Consider the following 19,398-nt stretch of genomic DNA (forward strand, 5'->3'; position numbering starts at 1 on the left):
CGAGGCTTTGTGAAAATAGCCTGAGCTTTTGCACAGAGATAGGAGATGGAGTGATATGTATAAGGAGCAGTAAAAGGACCAGCTAAGAGCTTCAAAATGCTAAACAGGAGTTTCTGTCTGATTCTCCTGTGACTAAATCATTTGCTCCACTTAGAGAGCTCACCACAACCACTCATCAAGCTGTGTTAGTAATTCATGAATTAAGTAGGTTCAGGAGAGGCAACTTGCAAAGAGGAGTTCTGGTTCCAAGTGGCGCCTGCTATGTCATTAGAAATCTTAGAAATTCAAAAATATGCAAAAACGTTGCACTGCCTGTACATTGTGTCACGTAAAGCCGGAGCCTTAGAATACTCAATCCAGTTTCATTCAGTGAGCGGTTATTAGCATCAGGGTCACAGTGAAACAGTCCCTGTCCTCCAGGACCTTACATTACACTATGTACCAAGTACTGTACTAGGCACAGGGGTTAGGGATAGGGGGTATGGCTGTGATTTCACTCCCTGTCCTCGAGGAGTGTACATTCTGTTGGTTAGGGAGGAGGAATAGTGCACAGATACGTAAATATAAAATATGTTGTTGTTCAGTCGTGTCCATACTGTCCATGGAGTTTTCTTGGCAAAGATCCTGGAGTGGTTTGCAATTTCCTTTTTCCAGTGGATTAAGGAAAACAGAAGTTAAGTGACTTGTAGCTAGTAAGTGTCTGAGGCTGGATTTGAACTCAGGAAGAGGAATCTTCCTGACTCTGCCTGGAACTCTACCTGCTGTACCACCTGAATGCCCCAACGATTGGAGATAGAGGACTGAAACTCAGAAGAGAGAAGAGGGCTAGATACGTAGATCGGGAAATCTTCTGCGTCAGGTTGAAAGTTAAATCCATAATAGCTGAAGAAATGACTTAGCGCATGTAGAAAGAGAAGAGTAAAGGACCCTGGACAGAGCTTTGGGGTAAACCCATGTACCGGGGACTTGATGAAGGAGAGTGAGAGAAAGGACCAGTCAGATAAATAGTTGCCATCTGGCTTTGCTTTTTCCCATGAGTTTGTTCCTTTAAATTTTCACCAGATTTCTAAAATCACAGCATTCCTAGAGGCAGCTGGGTGGTGCAGTGGATACAGCAGGCAGTCAGAAAAGACCTGAGTTCAATTCTGACCTCAGATACTAGCTATGTGACCTTGGATAAGACTCTTAACCCTGTCTGCCTCAGTTTCCTCATCTGCACAATGGAGAAGGGAATGGCAAACCATTTCAGTATTTTTACCCAGAAAACCCCAAATGCCTTCACAAAGAATGAGACACAACTGAAAAGAGTGAACAGCAACAACACGTTCCAGGCACTGAGAAAACAAAGAAAAAATGAACTAATCCCTGCCTTCAGTGAACTGATGCCTTGACTTCCTATCCTAGCTCTGATTCTAGTCTGCTCACTGCAGTTTGAGCACATGGCTTATTTGTCATTTAAAATGGAGGGGGCACTGGGCTTCTTCCCCAGGGAGACAGTATTTAGAAAACAAGAGCTATTACATGAATATCTTTCCCAGGAATAATAACAGCAAGTTTTCATCCCTGCCAGCTCTCCAGGAGCTTCTAGGGAGGGTAGGTATGACAGAATGTTGCTACTTCTCTCTCGGTCCCCTGGCTTCTTCCTGTGTAAAGCAGTACAGAACTTGACTTCAGACAGAGACAGCGGGCCAAGCAATCAACCAACCAAGCAGAATTCTCATTCTTTTTCTTCCCCTCACACTGGTTCACTGGATAGAATCGGACAAATCTCCTGCTTCTCTGTGTTTTCATTTCCCGCATTTGAATAAAAGGGACTGAGAGGAGAAAGGCTTGTTGTGAGGAATGACTAATGGCTATGATTATAAAGCACTCGGCAGATATAAATGTATGAATGCAAAATAAATGTGAGAAAATAGATGCTGGGTGAGCATAGCAAACAAATGGTGCACTGTATTTTGGTAATGGTATTACTTGGCATTTAGGAAGTGTCCATGATGTGCCGAGCATTCAACATAGAAAAATAAATCATTGCTCTGGAGGAGCTTGGATTTCCAAGCTGGGGAAAACAGACTCGTAAAGAGAAGCAGATAAAGATCCTCCAACATACTAGACAGCTCCCTTGTGCCTCTCATTTCCTCTTTGTTTGAAGGGAAGCATAGCAGAAGAACCAAGGGGATGGTGGACACCAGGAGGAGTTGAAAGAAGCCAAAAAACTGTGCATTTAATTGGAAAACATGGAAACCGTCATGGTAGCAGGGCCATCCCCAAATGGACAAAGGTGGAGTTCATCATGGTGGTTGTCATTTTTCCATCGTGAGCCCTTAGTATCCTCACCTTTAACATTAAAGATTAGATTACATCAAGTTTAAGGTCCCTTTCCGCTCTAAATCTATAACCTATGAACAATCAGTCAGGTACTTTACTAAGTAATAGGAATACCATTACAAAAATGGAAACAGTCCTTATTCACAAGATTACATTCTAACAGGGGAGAGAAGAATTATATAGACAGATATATGTGGAATAAATGCAAAGTTGTTAAGTTCAAGGTCTTCTGAACATGGAGGAACCAGCATTGAGGTGGTGGGAGTTGTCACGAAAGGCTTCGTGTAGAGAGCGGTGCTCTGGCTGCATCTTGAAAGGAGAAGAAGGATTCTGTGAGGCAAAGGTAAAGGAGGGAGCACATTCCAAGAGTGGAGGGCAATCAGTGCAAAGACATGAAGACCAGAAGTGAGGACTTGGTGTGTGAGAAGCAGAGAAGGCCGATTTGGCTGGATTGCAGGCTGCCGGTGGGAGAGTGATATCCAATGATGCTAGAAAGGTAGATTAGGGCCGGATGGTAAGCTCTTTAAAAACTAAACAGAGCAGTTTCAATTTTGTCCTAAGGGCAATAGGGAGTCACTGGAGTTGATTGAGTAGGTGAGGTGAGTGAAATGGTCAGATTGAAATTTAAGGAAAAAGCTTTTAGCAGCTGTGTGGACGATGGCTAGGGTAGGGAGAGATTTGAAAGAGGAAGGGCAATTTGGAGGCCATTGCAATATTCTAGGGGAGAGGTAATGAGGGCCTGAAGTAGTAGATGTGTGAGTAGAAAAAAGGATTAGGATCAGATGAGAGAGATGCTGTGAGGTTATTTTTATTATTCCCCTTTCTTATAGAGAAGAAGAAGGAGGCAATAGAGGGGGGAAAGATGCTATTTGTGTTGCAGAATGGATGTCTTTTTTGGTGTGTTTGAAAATATGTGAAGCCCTTGACATATTACCCATATGATTTCAAAGGTGCCTCGTAGCAAAGTCTTTTTCTTTTTTTTTTTGTAAGAATCTTTAAGGAATTTCTGTACAATGAAATTGGGCAGTAGGAGAGAAATCGAAAGAGAAGAATTTTGCGTTGATTTACTTGTTCCCCTGCTCCCTATGATAATTTTTTTTTTTACAATTTTGGTTTACAATTGAGAAGAGACACCTTTAGCTAGGTTATATTATTTTCACCATTAAAGAGAGACAACTTTTTGCCTTTGGACCTTTGTAACCTCACTTGCAATTGAAGCTTGATTAATTATTTCTCCCTCTCATCAGGGATCCACAGGCAGATTTCAACAAGTAATTGGCTCAGCAAGAAAGGTAATGACTTAAAAATGCGTTTGAAGACAACTCTTTTCTGCCCTCCCCACAGCATTCAGAGTGTCTCTTTAGAGATGTAGGCTGTATGACTAAGGCTCTTTGTGCTTTGACCAGTCCAGAGCCCCTTTGGAGCTTTGTCTCAAGTGCTGAGGGGATGCATTTTTGCAAAGGCTCCTAGCCATGCTGGCATCAGAAACCTTGATAGGTCCCCTTGCCTGGAAGCCTTGGCTGTTTTCAGAAGGGTTTGTAACCTCGTGGATGAAGTACCTAATTGCGCTCTCGATAAAATTATCCCTCTTATTACATGGCTGAGACGTATTTCTAACATGGCACCTTCTTTCATGCTTTAGTGTGCTTCAATGCAAGCCTCTTGGTTTGGTGAAACTGGGCGCCAAGAGCAGTAGCCATAGCCAGACATGGGCCCCTGTGTTTCTGTTATCAATCCATCAATGCTGTCTATAATGAGATCCTAATGCGTGCACAGCATTCATGGTATAGTAGAAAGCAGGTTGGACTTAGTATTGAGAGACATGGGTTCAGGTTCGACCTTTTACATTTAATCATTGATCTCTTACACAACATCATCACAATAACTAACATTTATGTAGCACTTTAAGGTTTGCAAAGCACTTTACAAATCTCATTTGATTCTTATAACAACCTTGAAAGATAGGTCCTATTATTATTCCCCTTTTACATATGAGGAAATTGAAGCAGACAGAAATCAAGTGACTTGTCCAGGATCACACAGCCTGAGGGCAAATTTTCACTCATGTCTTCCTGATTCTAGGCCCAACTGCTTTGTCCACTGGATCAGCCTTTTTATGTGTTGGGTAAACGTGGGAAAACACTGATATTTAATTTCCTCATTTGCAAAATGATGATAATAATACCCACAGAGTTGTTGTGATTAAAAAACATGAGATCACATTTGTTAAAGTGCTTTACAAACTTTAAAGCATTATGTTATTATCAATATTGCTTTCATTATGCTAAGTCATGTGGCGCTAAGAGCACCACGTAAGATATAATTGGTTCATAACCTCGCAGAGTTTACAATTTAATTGAGAGGCTTATAAGTTGGTTATTTCAAACTCTTGCCTCAGGAACTGACTTTAAAAAAGCATGATATGTCCATCCCTCTCAAGGCAGTGTAGAGTAAGGGAAAGAGAACATAATTTAGAAGTCAGTTTCCCAGCTCTGTGTGTGAATTGGAGAAATCAGTCAACCAATTAATCAACAAGCAATGCACCAGGTAGTACTGAGCCGTAGACATCCAAAAACAAAAGTGAAATGGGCTTTGCCCTCAGGAAGATTACATTCTTTGGGGGCACATAATACATACAGGTAGATGCAACGAATATAGAAAGCAGATACAGGGTGATTTGAAGGTATAAGGACATTAACAGCCCAGGACATTCAAGAAATGCTTCATGGAAGAGGTGGCTCATAAAGTGAGTCTTGAAAGAAACTAGGGATTCAGTGGGGAGATGATAAAAGAGACCCCGGACATGGCAAATGAACAGTCAGAGACAGAAAATGGAGGGTCATGTAAGGCCTGTTTTGACTGGACTACTGAACTTGAAAGGGAGTACCAGCAACCAGAGTCCATGACAAAGTCTACTGGTCCTTCACCAGGAAGAATAAACACAATGGAAACAAGTATGTTCCTCTCTCCCTAGTTATGTATGAAAAGGCTGGGTCTCAGTTTCCCCATCTGTAAATGAAAGAATCATATTAGTTGGTGTCTAACATCCTTTCCAGTTCTAAATCTATGAAAGTGTGCTCCTATAAAATGGACTTGTGGCCTATAAATGTGTTGTATGTACATAAAATACAACTTTCACGCTTTCAATGTCTGGCATTAAAATTGATTCAGCTTGTAATATGTTGCTCTGTTATAAGATATAACTGATTTTGACCTTGTCTTTCTTCCACCCCACACCCCTAGCTCAGGGCATGTCTTTTTAGTTAGATGAATAAAACCTCTTTTCTTTTATTAGCATTATCTCTCCCTGCCACCCACTGCACTCTCATTACAGCAAATAAGAATCTATTCACCATAGACCTTGTGTACTCCCATATGGTTAGGAAGCTTTTTTCAGTCTTGGAGAAATCTAAATGATACTTCCTTCAAACAAATAGTCTGATTTAGTAGGAGACTTTGTCTACTATACCAAATTGTCCCTTCGATCAACACACTAGCATGGTATAAAAGTATGGATGCCAGCCAAAAAAAAAAAAAAAATAGAATGAGGCAAGAACTATAAACTATAAAAGGACCTTTTTACCACCAGAATTATCTTAAGTGTCTGACCTGAAATCTTAGGTAACCAGATTAATGGGTACTTTGCCATACATGGATGTAAAAAGATTTAATTCCATCCATTTGGGATATATTTCTGAATATATGCCACATAACACAAAGCAGCACATTGGCTCTCAAGAAAACCGTGGCATGGGAGAGCTGTTCATTTGGGAACACAGTGTTTTATTTCATTTTTTTTAAATACATTTTAACCTGCACCTTCAACCTTCCTTGTATTCACAACTCTTCTGAATCTAACAATAATTTGGCAAGGTCTGGCCACTTGGTTGTTACTGAAATGCAGGTAGCTGCCAAGCACTATGCCTGTGACTACTTATACTCCCATAACATTGAATTATGCCTATATTATGCCTGTAGGGGCTTAGATTCAGTTTTCATGGATTCTAAAATTCCTAAGAAGTTTAAAACTATACATGGTCAGTGTGAGTCTGTGTGAATTAGGGAGAGAGATATAAGGAAAAAAAAAGCAATTTTAATTTCCTTTTTAAGTCCCCTGTTATTTATATAGGAATAGACAATTGACTGACAAAATTGTGTTTTATTTTGTTTTCCTTGCCAGGATAACACTAGGCTTTGTCCTTGGCTTAATCTCTCACAGTATGTGACTCCCTAGCCATAACCCTCCCTGGTTCCTGTCTTCCTCTGGCCACCCAACTCTTTTGCAGGTTGACCCTGGAGTAGGGTGGGAGTAAGTGTTTTATACATACTCATGGCCTAACCTGACAACTTCATTAGTGAGCACTCACATTTGTGAATATCCTGGTCCTTGGAAGGAAGTAGGAAGTATACCTTCAGAACCTGCAGCCTCTTACATTCTGTTAGTCGAACTACACTGAGAGAGATAACCTATTTACATACTAAAAAGGTCAATGTTGGACAAATCAGCATTTAAAGATGAATTTGCTGCTGCTGCCTGCAACTGAAGCATGAGAATTCGGGTACAGCCAGCAATTTTGCTGTCTTGATATCTGCATAGACAGGGAGCATTAGTAAATATTCCTGAGACAACTTGGCCGTGTTGTACCCAAAGTGCTTTATAGAGGCCAAGTGATTGACAGGTTCATTTGTAGTTTCAAACCTTTCTGATTACTAATGGGTATTGGCAGTGGAAGGGATTATGTAAACTGTGGGTCAGGCTCATCAACTAAAAATGGTGATTAATTTAAGGGTATAATATTTGCATAATAGATGCTTCATATTTCCAGGACCAGTTAGGAAAATACAGACCATTATAATAGGTTTTAAATTACGTGGCTACTGCTTACTTAACCTATTGTTTGCATTAGCAAAAGTAGATTTTTAGATTGCTTAAAATACTTCTTTTGTAGTCTTGCTCTTAAGAGTCTTTAAAATACCAACAATTTTACCAATGTATGATGAGATTACGTTAAAATAAATTCCTTTTTATTGTAAGCACACTGGCTCTCCTGGCACCTCCATAATGTTTTTATTCCTTATCTGGTCTCACCATCTGACTTGGTCATCCCCATATAACTCAGGCTCTTAGACAGTGGAGTAGATAGGAGTCAATGTGGGTAGAATCTAAACAAACCCCTTTAAAGCCAGACCGATTTTTTTTTTTAAGGTAGAAAGCCCAGTCAAAAAAGCTAATATGCCCTTTGGACAGGACATCGAGCTCACCAGGTCAAAGCCAAGGTCTGCAGAGCAGTGGTAATATCCAGCCTTCTACATGTAAATAGTCATCACCATATAGAATAGTTTCTCTTAGATTTGTCATAAACCCTAAGCCTTCACTCCAAAAAGAACAACCCCTATCTCTCAGCTTTTACGCAGCAAATCCAATCAAGTCAATAAACATTTATTAAGTGTTTACTGTGTGCCAGACACTGTGCTAAGTGCTGGGGATATAAAGTGATACAAAAAAAAAAAAATCCCTGCTCTTCAGGAGCTTATAGTCTAATGAGGGAGACAGCATGCACTTAACTGTACAAACAAGATAGATACTACGTCTATAATAAATCAGTGGGAAGGCGCTCGGGGGAGGGGTGGGTGGCACCTCAAGAAAGTCTTCTTGAAGGTGGTGGGATGTTAAATGAAGCTTGAAAGTAGTCACGGAAGCTGTGAGGTAGCGATGAGGAGAAGGAGTATTCTAGGGTGAAGGACAGCCGGTGAATTTTGCAGTCAGGAGAAAGTGTCATATGTGAGGAACAGCCAGGGGCAGTGTCACTGGATCACAGAATATGCGGAAGGGAAAAAAGTGTAATTAGCCTGGACATGCAGAGCGATGGAGGCGGTCTGGAGTCAGGAAGACCTGAGTTCAAATTTGGCTTCAGGTGTTTACTAGTCATGTGACCTTGGGCAAGTCCCTTAGTCTCTGCCTTGGAGACAGCTAGATGGCTCAGTACAGGGGTGGGGAATCTGCGGTTCAGTAGATAGAGCACTGGGCCTGGAGTCAAGAAGACCTGATTTCAAATATGACCTGAGACACTTAATAGTTGTGTGACCCTAGTCAAGTCACTTAACCTCTCTTTGCCTTAATCCACGGGAGAAGAAAATAGCAAAACACTTCAGTATGTTTGCAAAGAAAACCCCATGGACAGTATGGTCCATGGGGCTCACAAAGAATCAGATATGACAGAACAACTTAACAACAACAACAAAATACAGAGAGGGGACAAGTTACAAAGGGCTTTGATCTATAGGGGCTCCCTATTACCTCCAGGATCAAATATAATACCTTATAATATATAATATTATAATAATATATTGTGTGTAATATAATAATATTAATATATAACATAATAACATAATAATTATATAAAGATATTATTACATACTGTAATGAGATATTATATTTGATCCTGTAGGTAACAGGGAGCCATTATAGATGGGTACAACCGCATTCAAGGTGAAAGCAAACATGACCTTTTTCCAGGGCCAACCTTTCATTTTGAGTCAATTCAACAAACATGTCCTAGATCTCTACTACATGCAAGGGATAATGCTAGTCCCTGGGCTTGCAGAGATAAACTGAGGCTAGTCTCTGCCTTTAAAGAGTTTATTACTAGTGTTGGGGGAGGGCATACAGTTAGCTTTCCATATCGAGGAGATTAGGGGTGTACATGTAAAATTTTTTGGCCCTTCCTTCATTATCAGAGAAGAAGTCTGATTTTTTTTTCTTTTTTTTTTATGGGGTGTTTGTAGTACCTTATTGTAAAATTTGGGTTAAGTATTTGGTCATAGGCTGTGTGTCATTTGTGGGCCCTTGCATGTCATCTGCAGCTTCTGCAAAACTCCCAAAAAATACTCATTTAATTTCTTATGCCAACCCACCATATATCAAAACCGTGATGGGGAAAGTTGTGGTGTAGAAGGGATAACTGTATACATAAACAAATATAATACAAGTAGGGGCTGAGGAGAGGCTGAACATTTTCAGCAGGATAGTAATCTTGTTTTGTCTCTGATGCTGTTTAGTTCATAGGAGATTCAGATGAAACTGCACAAAAAAATCAAATGTATCACATGAGGGGCTGGCCATGGATTGACAGCTCCTATCAGTGGAACTTTGCATAATGTCCTTCTTGGGAGGAAATTTACCAGCTGCAGCTACAAATCCAGATGTTCCAACATTTCCACCTGCCAGTATCCTGTGTAATCACCTGGTGGTTTGGTTGACTGTCAGACCCAGAAGCAAAAAGGAAAGAGAGTCTAGTAGCACCGATAGAACATCTGTGGAGAGTCTCCCCTCTTCACCCTCTCTCGTAGACATCTCACCTCTTCCCACAGCTTGAATGTCACTTTGATGCAGCTGGCTGCACCTATATATATCCCTAGCCTGGGCTGTCCTTCCCAGATCCATATCTCTACCTACCTACACTTGGACAGCTACACCCAAATGTCCTTCCATAACAAATTTCATCATGTCAGAAATTGAACTCATCTCTCCCGAAACTTATTCCCCAACCCTGTGCCTTCTTCTGACTCACTCTTTCAGTCAATGTTGCTACCACTCACTGAGTTTCCTGTTTTCAAAATCTTGATGTGGACTCTTCACTATTCTTCTTCTCTCATATCCGTTGGTCATCTACTCCTGTTACTTCTACCGCCACATCTCACTTTTTGACATGTTGAATTTGTTATGGAGGAACATCCAGGTGTAGTTGTCCCGTCAATGTGAAGGTATAATAGAAATGGGATTTGAATGGGCAATCCAGGCAAGAAAGAGAGTATACTTAGGTATATACTTGCATATCTATACATATATGTGTATATGTGGAGAAAGAGGGAGAGGGAGAAAGTATACTTCTATAAGTATAGAAGTGATATTCAAGCTGAGTGAAGGGCTTGAGACGTCTATAGGAGAGAGTATACAGAGAGGAGACACTCTTTCCCAAAAATTCCTCTACCAGCTCTGTTTCTGACTCTCTAGTTTTGTCTTCATGACTCAATTGCCTTCTCACCCTGGAATTTCCCCTTCAACCCTGTGGTCTTCTCAACCTGAAAGATTCTTCTACTCCCATAATTCCCTTCTCCCACTGGAGAGTTCCTCTTGCAACCTCCATTTTGAAAAAAGACCAGGCCAGCCATCCTTCATTTCTCTAGTGACTGGGCTTTACCACCATGCCCTTGTGTGGGTAGTGCTTCCATCCACCCTCCTTTCAGGTCCATTTTATGTGTCATCTTCTCCAATTAAAATGGAAGCTTCTCCAAGTTATGGCTTACATGTACATAGTAAGTACTTAACAAATGCTTATTTACTTTATCTGCTCCATCTTCTCTATTACCTCAGCAGTCACCCTAATATAAGCACTCGTTACTACCCACCTGGACTATTACATTTCCACTCACACTCCTTCTACATCCATCCTTCATATTGCTGCAAGGTCTATCTTTCTTATCAAAGATCTGGCCGTATCACCCACTCCTCCAGTTAAAATGCCCTGATGAACAAAGTTAGAGAAAATCACAAAACTGTGTTGACTGGTTATCTACAAATTTATGTTTCATAGTCTCAAGTGGACATTCACTGGGACAGGGCAGTCCTTTTAATCCTGCCTAATTGACTCACTATCTTACTGCTGCATCTCTTCCAAAATGTTTCATCCCTCTTCACACTTCCCGTGACTCACCTGCCCCCCACCCTCTCAGCTGAAAAACTTGCCTCATATTTCCCTGAAAAAATCAAGGGCATTCGCTGAGAGCTTCCTCTTTTCCCCTCCTCCTAATCTCACATCATGAAAATGTCTTCTGCCACTTTCTCCTCCTTCTAAGGTGACAGTTCTGTTCTGCCCTAATTATATCATAGAGTGGTACACCCTCCAAGAGAATACAGAGATACTGAAGAAAGGGGGGCCCAGCTTCATTTTTTAAAATTATTTTTGATATATTTTATTTTCCCTCAAATTACATGTCAAAACAATTTTTAAAAAACATTTTGAGTTTCAGATTCTTTCCCTCCATCCTTCCATCCCCTCCCCACTTCCAGAGACAGTAAGCAATCTAATATAGTTTATATATGTGTAATCATGTAAAATATTTCCATAGTAGTCATTTTATACAAGAAGACTTGGGAGGGGGGGCGGGAAGAATGAAAGAAAGAGTGAAAAATAGCACGCTTCAGTTTGTATTCAGACAGCATCAGTTCTTTCTCTGGAGGCAGATAGTATGCATAGTTAGTTCTTTGGGATTCTCTTGGATCGTATATATCAGCTTGATTATTAATAGGTTTTATTAGGCTTAATTGGGCAAGTTTAGTCACTTAGAGGTCAGTCGTCCTGGACAACAACAAGACAAATTAACATTGTGGATTCTTGCACCAACCCCAGGTCAGGCCAGGTATTATATAGAAGCAGAGCAAAGAAGGCATTGTGCCAGGGATGGTCCCGGGTCATGTGCAAGTTTTCCTGTGTGAGAATTGGAGCTTCTTTTGTTTTTCACATTTCCTGAGGGTAGTTTACATTCTTCCTTGGAGTCATAGGTCACATTTCCACTCTGGCTACTACTATATACCTGCTTCATTCTCTATCACAAGAAGAGGGGACCCTTCTCCTTGGCAAGGCTCACCCCTCTCCATGCACAAGTAATCCTGTTCAGTCCATCTTTTCCAGCAGATTACCCCCTCCATCATCCCAGTTCTCTCACTCGTCTTCTGTTCCCCTCGTCTACTGGCCTACAAACACAACCATTTTTCTCTTTTCCTCAAAAAAACTCTCATTTGATCTTTTTTGTTTCTGCTAGCTATAGTCTTATACCTCTTCTCTCTTTCTAGCTAAACTCAGGTAGGGCTTCCTGCAACTGATGTCTCCACTTCTTTCCTGTCACTCCCTTCTTAACTCTTCCTTTCCCCCCAGCTGCATTCCTCAGACTTCCTCATGCCCCTGCTCTGAGTACCTTCCCTCCTCTCACCCCACTTTTCGGTTTCCTTTGTCTGTTGTCTTCTTCCATTAGAGTGTAAGCTCCTTGAGGGGATAGATCTTTGTGTGTGTGTGTGTGTGTGTGTGTGTGTGTGTATTTGTATCCTAAATGCTTAATAAATGTTTTTTTGACTACTCTCTGCAGTCCAACTTCTGACCTCATCAAGCCACTGAAGCTGCTCTCTCCAAAGTTACCAGTGATCTCTTATGAAATCTAATGGTCCTTTCTCCATCTTCATCCTTCTTGACCTTTGACATTGTCAGTCACCTTCTCCTTGATGCTCTCTTCCCTCCAGGTTTTCTTGCTATTGCTGTCTCCTGGTTCTCCTCCTACCTGTCTGACTGTTCCTACTCAGTCTTCTTTTCTGTGTAGTCCTCCACATCACACCTGCTAATGAGGGGCAGGGGTAAGGTAGGCCTTGCCTTGGGGCCCTCTTCTCCTTCTATACTATTTAACTTAGTGATCTTATCAGCTCCTGTGGGTTCAACTATCATCTCTATGCAGATGCTTCTCATATTTATTTGCCTAGCCCTAACCTTTCCCCTGGGGAAAGCTAGGTGGTGTGGGAGAAAGAGCACCAGGCTTAGAGTCAGGAAGATCTGAGTTCAAATCCAGCCTCAGATACTTACTAGCTATGTGACCTTGGGCAAGTCACTTAACTTCTGTTTGCCTTAACTGCTTGTCTTTAAAATGGGGCACACTGGAGAAGGAAATGGGAAACTATTCCAGTATATTTGCCAAGATGACTCCATGGAGTTGTCCATGGGGTTCACAAAAAGTTGGCTGCAACTAAACAGCAGCCTCTCCTCTGACCTATTCTATTCTCTTGAATGTCCAGCTGCCTATTGGACATTTCAAACTGGATGTCTTGTAGAATCTTAAACTTAGCATATCAAAAAAGTGAATTCTTTGTCTTTTCCCCAAAACCTTCCACTCTTCCTGACCTCCCTGTTATTATGGAAAGTGCTGTCAGCCTTCCAGTAACTCAGGCCCACAATCTAGGAGTCAACCTTGCCTCCTCACCCTTTCATTCTTCCCACTTCTATATCCAGCCAGTTGCCAAGGTCTGTCATTTCTACCTTCACGGTATTTCTCTAAGACGATGACTTCTCTCCTCTAACACTGTCACCTCACCAGTTCAGCTCCTCCACCAATACCACCAACACCTCTCTGCCTGGACTGTTGCAATAACCTGCTCATTTTCCCTGCCTCAATTCTCTCCCATTTGCTGTCCATCCTCCACTCATCTGTCAAATTCATCTTTCTAATGTGAAAGATTAGCCATGTCCCCTCTTCCCCCATTAGGTCAACTCCAGTGGCTCCTTCTTGCCTCTAGGATCAAATAATATACCCTGTTTTGCTTTTAACCCCCTCTATAACCTTGTCCCTTCTTGCATTTCCAATATTCTTACTCCCTAATCCCACCCCCATATTCTGCAATCCAGTGGCACTAGCCTCCTTGCTTTTCCTCAAACTAGATACTCAATCTCTCAATTCTGGGAATTTTTACTTGCTATCCCACATGTCTGGAGCACTTTTTTTCTCTTCATCTCCACCTTCTAACTTCCCTGTCTTTTTTCAAATATCAGCTAAAATCTGACCTTCTGTAAGAAATCTATTTCACACACACACAAGATAATCTGGAAATAATCAATGTGTGTGTATGTCTATTTCTTGTTTATACAGAATTCTTTACATGTTTTATCTCTCATTATACTATGAGTTCCTTGGGAGCAAGGACTGTCTTTTACCTTTTTTGATATCTCTCATAGCATAGGGTCTGGCCCATAGTAGGAATTTAATCAACCAATGACTCATATATGACAAAAATATGACATCCAAAAGTAACTACTTTCCATTCTTCATACATGCATTGTGCTTTCCTACCTCCTATGCTTTTGTTAACATTATTCCCTATGATAGAATGATCTACCACCTCTGTCTGTCTTGTCTGTCTCTCTCTCTGTCACACACACGCACACACACACACAAACACATACATATACATGCACACACATGCTAAATTCCTTATCCATCCTTCAGAGCCACACATAAATCATTCTTCCCTTATAAAGCTTCCCTTGATCCTACCTCAGTTCTCCTTTTACTGTCTATGTGCCTTTGGACAAATCACTTTATCAGATCTGTCTGTTCTTGGGGATTGGGGAGAGGCAAAGACTCAGAATAACTTGGGTATTTCACAATGCAAGCATTTGACATAGCTTCATTTATCGTTTATATAAAGCCCATTGACAGAATGAGGTGACACAAAGTCCATGCCCAACTCAACATCAGTCATCTCTATAAGGATGCAGATGACCTTGAACACCATTCCTAACCATAAGCAAGTATACCCTCATCATTTTCCTTGCCCTGTGACATGCTTATTCACCATCATTTAACCTTTTCTCTCCTGAGCCTTCATAATTAACCATTAGCCTATGCACAAACCTCCCAGTGTGTGGAAAGTCCCCCATTTTGTAAGGTTTTAAAATTCCCTTTCTACCCTTATGATGAAACCATGTTTCCTTCTTTCTCGCTCTCTAATCCCATTTATCCAATTTAGCATCATCAAACCCAGCTATCTTTAGTGATCCAGGTCTTCAAAAGTAGAATTTCCAGCAGGTCAACGAATGCCACTTAGATGCGATAAGATCCATCTTCCTTCTTGACAATTAGTTAATGCTGCTTATCAATTCCCTTTGACTAATCCATTGAAAATCCCTGGTGTGTCTGAGTTTCTAATATTATCCCCAACATGCTTAATCCTTTCAGCCTGTTTGCTTATCTAGAAAGTTTGTGAGGGTTGGATTAGATGGTCTTTCAAGTTCCTATTAGGCCTACATCCTATGATCTTGTAATGCTCTCCTTTCCCCATATATCCCACACAGCACTTTGTTTGGAACCTCTCTAATGTACATGTTATTTTATATTATGAATATTTTTATATTTTTATATGTATGAGAATTTGTAATGGTTTGAAAGCAGCATAGTACAGTGAAAATGAAACAAGACTTAGAATCAGAAGACACAGGCTTGAATTCTGGCACTGTCATTTACTGTGCGAAGTTGGGGGCCATCTAATCTCTCTGAGTTTTCTTATCTTTGAAATGACTATACTAATATTTACACTACCTATACCACAGTGCTGTTGTGAGGATCAAATGAAATCATATTTGTAAACCTTAAAGCTTTATATAAATTTCAGACATTTTTTTTGTTATTTCAACATCAGGCCACCATGATGGTATGAGAGAGAAATGCCTTCACACTAGTAACAAAGCATTCTCTTCAAAACTCAAAGAACGACTTCCCTGTGAAAATAAAGAAAGACCATATGAAGAAGCAGAAGGGAATTCTGTATTAGGAGAGTGTAACAGAGGGAAAAGAGAAGAAAGATACCTAAACATTTATTATGGGGCCAGTTCTAATAAGGGGAAATTTGAGAAATATATGTAGTCTTACACTTAAATTAAAAAAAAAAATTCACAAGTACAATGATAAAGAAGATTGGCCAGGCAGCAATTCATGTGAAAATAAGATCTCGGGGTTTTAGTAGACGTCAAGCTCAATATGAATCACCAATGTGATAAGATAGTCTAGAAAACTAATGAACTCTTAGGCTATATCAGAGAGATCAAAGAAAAAGGAAAAGATCCTGTATGTGCAGAAATATTGTAGCTCTTTTTGTGGTGGTAAGAAAAAATGGAAGCTAAGGGGATTTCTCTCAATTGAATAATGTTGTGATATGTGAATATGGAGTATTATTGTGCTGTAAGGAGTAAGGAAATACATGATTTCAAAGAGCTATAAAAAGACTGGTATGAATTGATGCAGAGCGAAGGGAGCAGAACCAGGAGAACTATTCATACTATAACATCGGTATTGTAAAAATGAACCCTCTTGAAGATGTTTGTGAACTGATAAAGAATGAAACGAGCTGAACTGGGAGTTCTGCTTGTATTTATACAGTAATAACACTGTAGAAACAAACAACTTTAAAAGCTGTAAGAAGTATCATCAGTACAGTAACCATTCATGATTTCAGAGGACATAACTGAGCATTCCAGAGCATGAAACATATTCTCCATGACAAAGAGATGATGAGTTTAGGGTGTAGAATTATGTATGATTGTGTATATGTATGTGTATATATGTATGTATATGTGTATGTATGTATTTTTTATATAGCCATTGAGGAAATGTGTTTTGCTTGACTATGCCTATTTGTTACAGCAATTTTGTTTTTCTCTTTTTTTTCCCAACATCATGAAGAGTGGAGGAAGAGGAAAGAGATTTCTGTTCATTAAAAAGAGAGAGAGAGAGAGAGAGAGAGAGAGAGATTTGGGGGTAGAGCAGTGCTACAGATATAAAATATTGTATGCTCTTTCAGAAGGTCATGTATTATTATTTTGCTTTGTTACAAAAATGGGAGTAATCTGCAAATGTTTGTAATGTAAGAACAATAAAATTTTTTAAAAAGAAGGAAATCATAGATTCCATTCAGATAAGCATAGTGTCCAGGGCTAGAAAAGTGATAGTCTTACAATATTCTGCTCTGGTCAGACTGTATCTGAAAATTGTGTTTTCAGTTCACATTTTTAAAGGGACATCACATAGTATTCAAAGGACAGTTAGGGCTGATAAAGGACTTTGAGATTGTGCTGTATGAGGATTAGGGGAAGGAAACTGGGGACATTTAGTCTGGAGAAGACAAGACTTAGTGCTGTTTTGGTTTTTTTTTTCCTATATTCATGTATTTGAAATGTTGTAATACGGAAGAAAGATTAGCTTTGTTCTACATGGCCTTGGTGTATGGGCTGTTTAGGGAGGACCAGCACCTCTGGCGAGGGCTTGCCAAGCTCTTTTCAGGGCTGCTTGCCCACCTTTGGTGTCCACCTGTCACCCAGTTCTCACCTGCAACTCCAAGACGCTGTGGCATGCGCAGTGGCCACACCCCGGTAAACCATCTTGGCAGGTGGGCTAAACAAGGTTGAGAATAACTGCTGGGCCTCAGACCCTTCAGTGTCCACCCCAAACTTCCCCTGGTGAAATAGGTGAATGAGAACAATTTGTTCCAATTTGTTCCAAGGTGGCTGAAGCCCTTAGAGCTTGGTCAGACATGGAAGATACCAAGGTCATCTACTGCATCCCAAGCCATTGCCAGTCATCTTGACTTTTGTGCTGCCACTGGACTTTGATGACTATGGAAGAGAGAGTGAGGCTGACAACTTTGTGCAACTCTGCTTCACTTAACTCCAATTTACCCATGATCTAAGACATCACCCCATGGTGTCATTGATCGTCTTTGAAAATGCGGGACAAATAGTGACTTGGTCTTGGAGGGCAGAACAAGGAGCAATGAGTGGAGATTATGAAGAGGGAAAGGTAGATAGACTTGCTCTAAGGAAAGTCTTCCTAACAACTAGAACTATCCAAAGATGGAATGGGCAGAAGGAGATAGAAGGGGATTCCCCTACACTGGAAATCTTGAAGCAATGACTCAGTGATCTTTTTGGCAGCTCGATGGTAGAGTGTATAGAGTAAAGGACTAGGGGTCAGGAAGGCCAGAGTTCACATCCTGGAAGACCGTACCTCATAGGGTTGTTGTGTGGTTCAGTGAGTTAATAAATGAAAAGCACTTTGCAAACCTAAAAGTATTATGCTAGTTATTATTATTATTATCATCATCATCATCAACATCCAGGTAAGAGTTGAAATACATGTCTTCTGAGATTCTGAGATCTCAGAAGAACCATAACGTACATCACAGTCATCAGAAGAAAGCTACGGAGAACAAAAACTGCGGTTTTTTAAGCTTTGTTGAGAAAAAGAAGAGGATCTACGTATTTAGACCTCCGATCCTCTGTACCAGAACAGACCGTTTAATGATTACTGTAGCTAAAAATCTTCTCCTGAGGACCAGCTTCTTCTGGTGGTGTTCCTGCCCAATCCTGATGAAGCTGACTTACAGACAATATACAGTCACTGCGATGCATGGCCTGTTCTTGCTCCTGCTAGAGTCCATATTCGAGGGACACACAGGTGACAATAGCTTCTGAAAGCCCAGGATTACTTCCAAGCACCTTATTGGAGGATTATTATTACTGTTATTATTCATTATAATAACATGATTAAATATAATAGCCATTTATCATAGCAGATTTAGCCTGAACTATATACTCCATGAATGCATGGACCTTGCTTTTCTAAACTTTGTTCTCTTCCACTGCACATAGCATGGTGAACTCTGTAGACAGTGGTTAGCTGGGTGACTCAGTGGATAGAATGCTGGACCTAGAGTCAGGAAAACCTGAGTTCAAATTTGGCCTCAGACACTTCTTAGGTGTGTGACCCCAGAAAAGTCACTTAACCTCTTTATGCCTCATTTTTTTTTTGTCTACAAAATGGGACTTATCATAGCACCTACCTTCCAGGGTTGTTGTGAGGATCAAATGAGATAATAATTCTAAAGCACTTAGCACAGTGCCTGGCACATGGTACGTGCTGTAAATTAGAATTATTAAGATTTGTTTAGTTAGGTTGAATAAAGTGGTTTCATGTAGAACTACTTTTTTCCCCCCAGAATACTCTACTGAAAATACACAAGTGGCCCTCCCCCAGTCAGTTTTCCTGTCTGCCATGTCAACCCACCCCTCCCGCGACCTTCCACTGTGCAGGGAACAGCACTGCAAGCTTCTTCCCGGGGTGGCCGATATCCAGGCCAGTGAAGTAGCCGACTGGACCGTTGATGAGGTGAGAAATCTATTTCCTTTCTTTGTTTTGAAGCTTTTTGAGAAACAATGGCTAAATCAGAACTGTGACATTTAAAATGGCTTTCATGTTCATGTCCTTTTATGCCTCATAGAATGATTTTTGCTAAGTATGTGTTTTTTTTCTCCTCCAAATGAGATTTTTTTAAAAAAAAACATGCATGAAGCCCTTGGTTCAGCAAAAAAGGGAGGCTATGGTCAGTGCATAAGATCTAAGTATATCAGGCATAAACCAGGAAAAGTCAGGTAAGATCCCTTCCTTCCTTCCTTCCTTCCTTCCTTCCTTCCTTCCTTCCTTCCT

At 40.6% G+C, this 19,398-nt stretch overlaps 1 protein-coding gene across 4 annotated transcripts in view; it reads left to right on the top strand.

Annotated features, from left to right (window-relative positions):
* The window catches only part of LOC114054055 (lethal(3)malignant brain tumor-like protein 4), a 504,773-nt gene that overhangs the window by 466,178 nt on the left and 19,197 nt on the right, over positions 1 to 19,398 (top strand). For all 4 annotated transcript variants that reach the window (XM_027877122.1, XM_027877124.1, XM_027877123.1 and 1 more), the window contains one exon: positions 18,911 to 19,080. In XM_027877122.1, the coding sequence (XP_027732923.1) occupies positions 18,911 to 19,080 (170 nt within the window). The remainder of the gene's footprint in view (positions 1 to 18,910; positions 19,081 to 19,398) is intronic.

Source organism: Vombatus ursinus, unplaced genomic scaffold (genome assembly GCF_900497805.2).
Source record: "Vombatus ursinus unplaced genomic scaffold, bare-nosed wombat genome assembly UNPS02014812.1, whole genome shotgun sequence".
NCBI classification, from domain to species: domain Eukaryota; kingdom Metazoa; phylum Chordata; class Mammalia; order Diprotodontia; family Vombatidae; genus Vombatus; species Vombatus ursinus.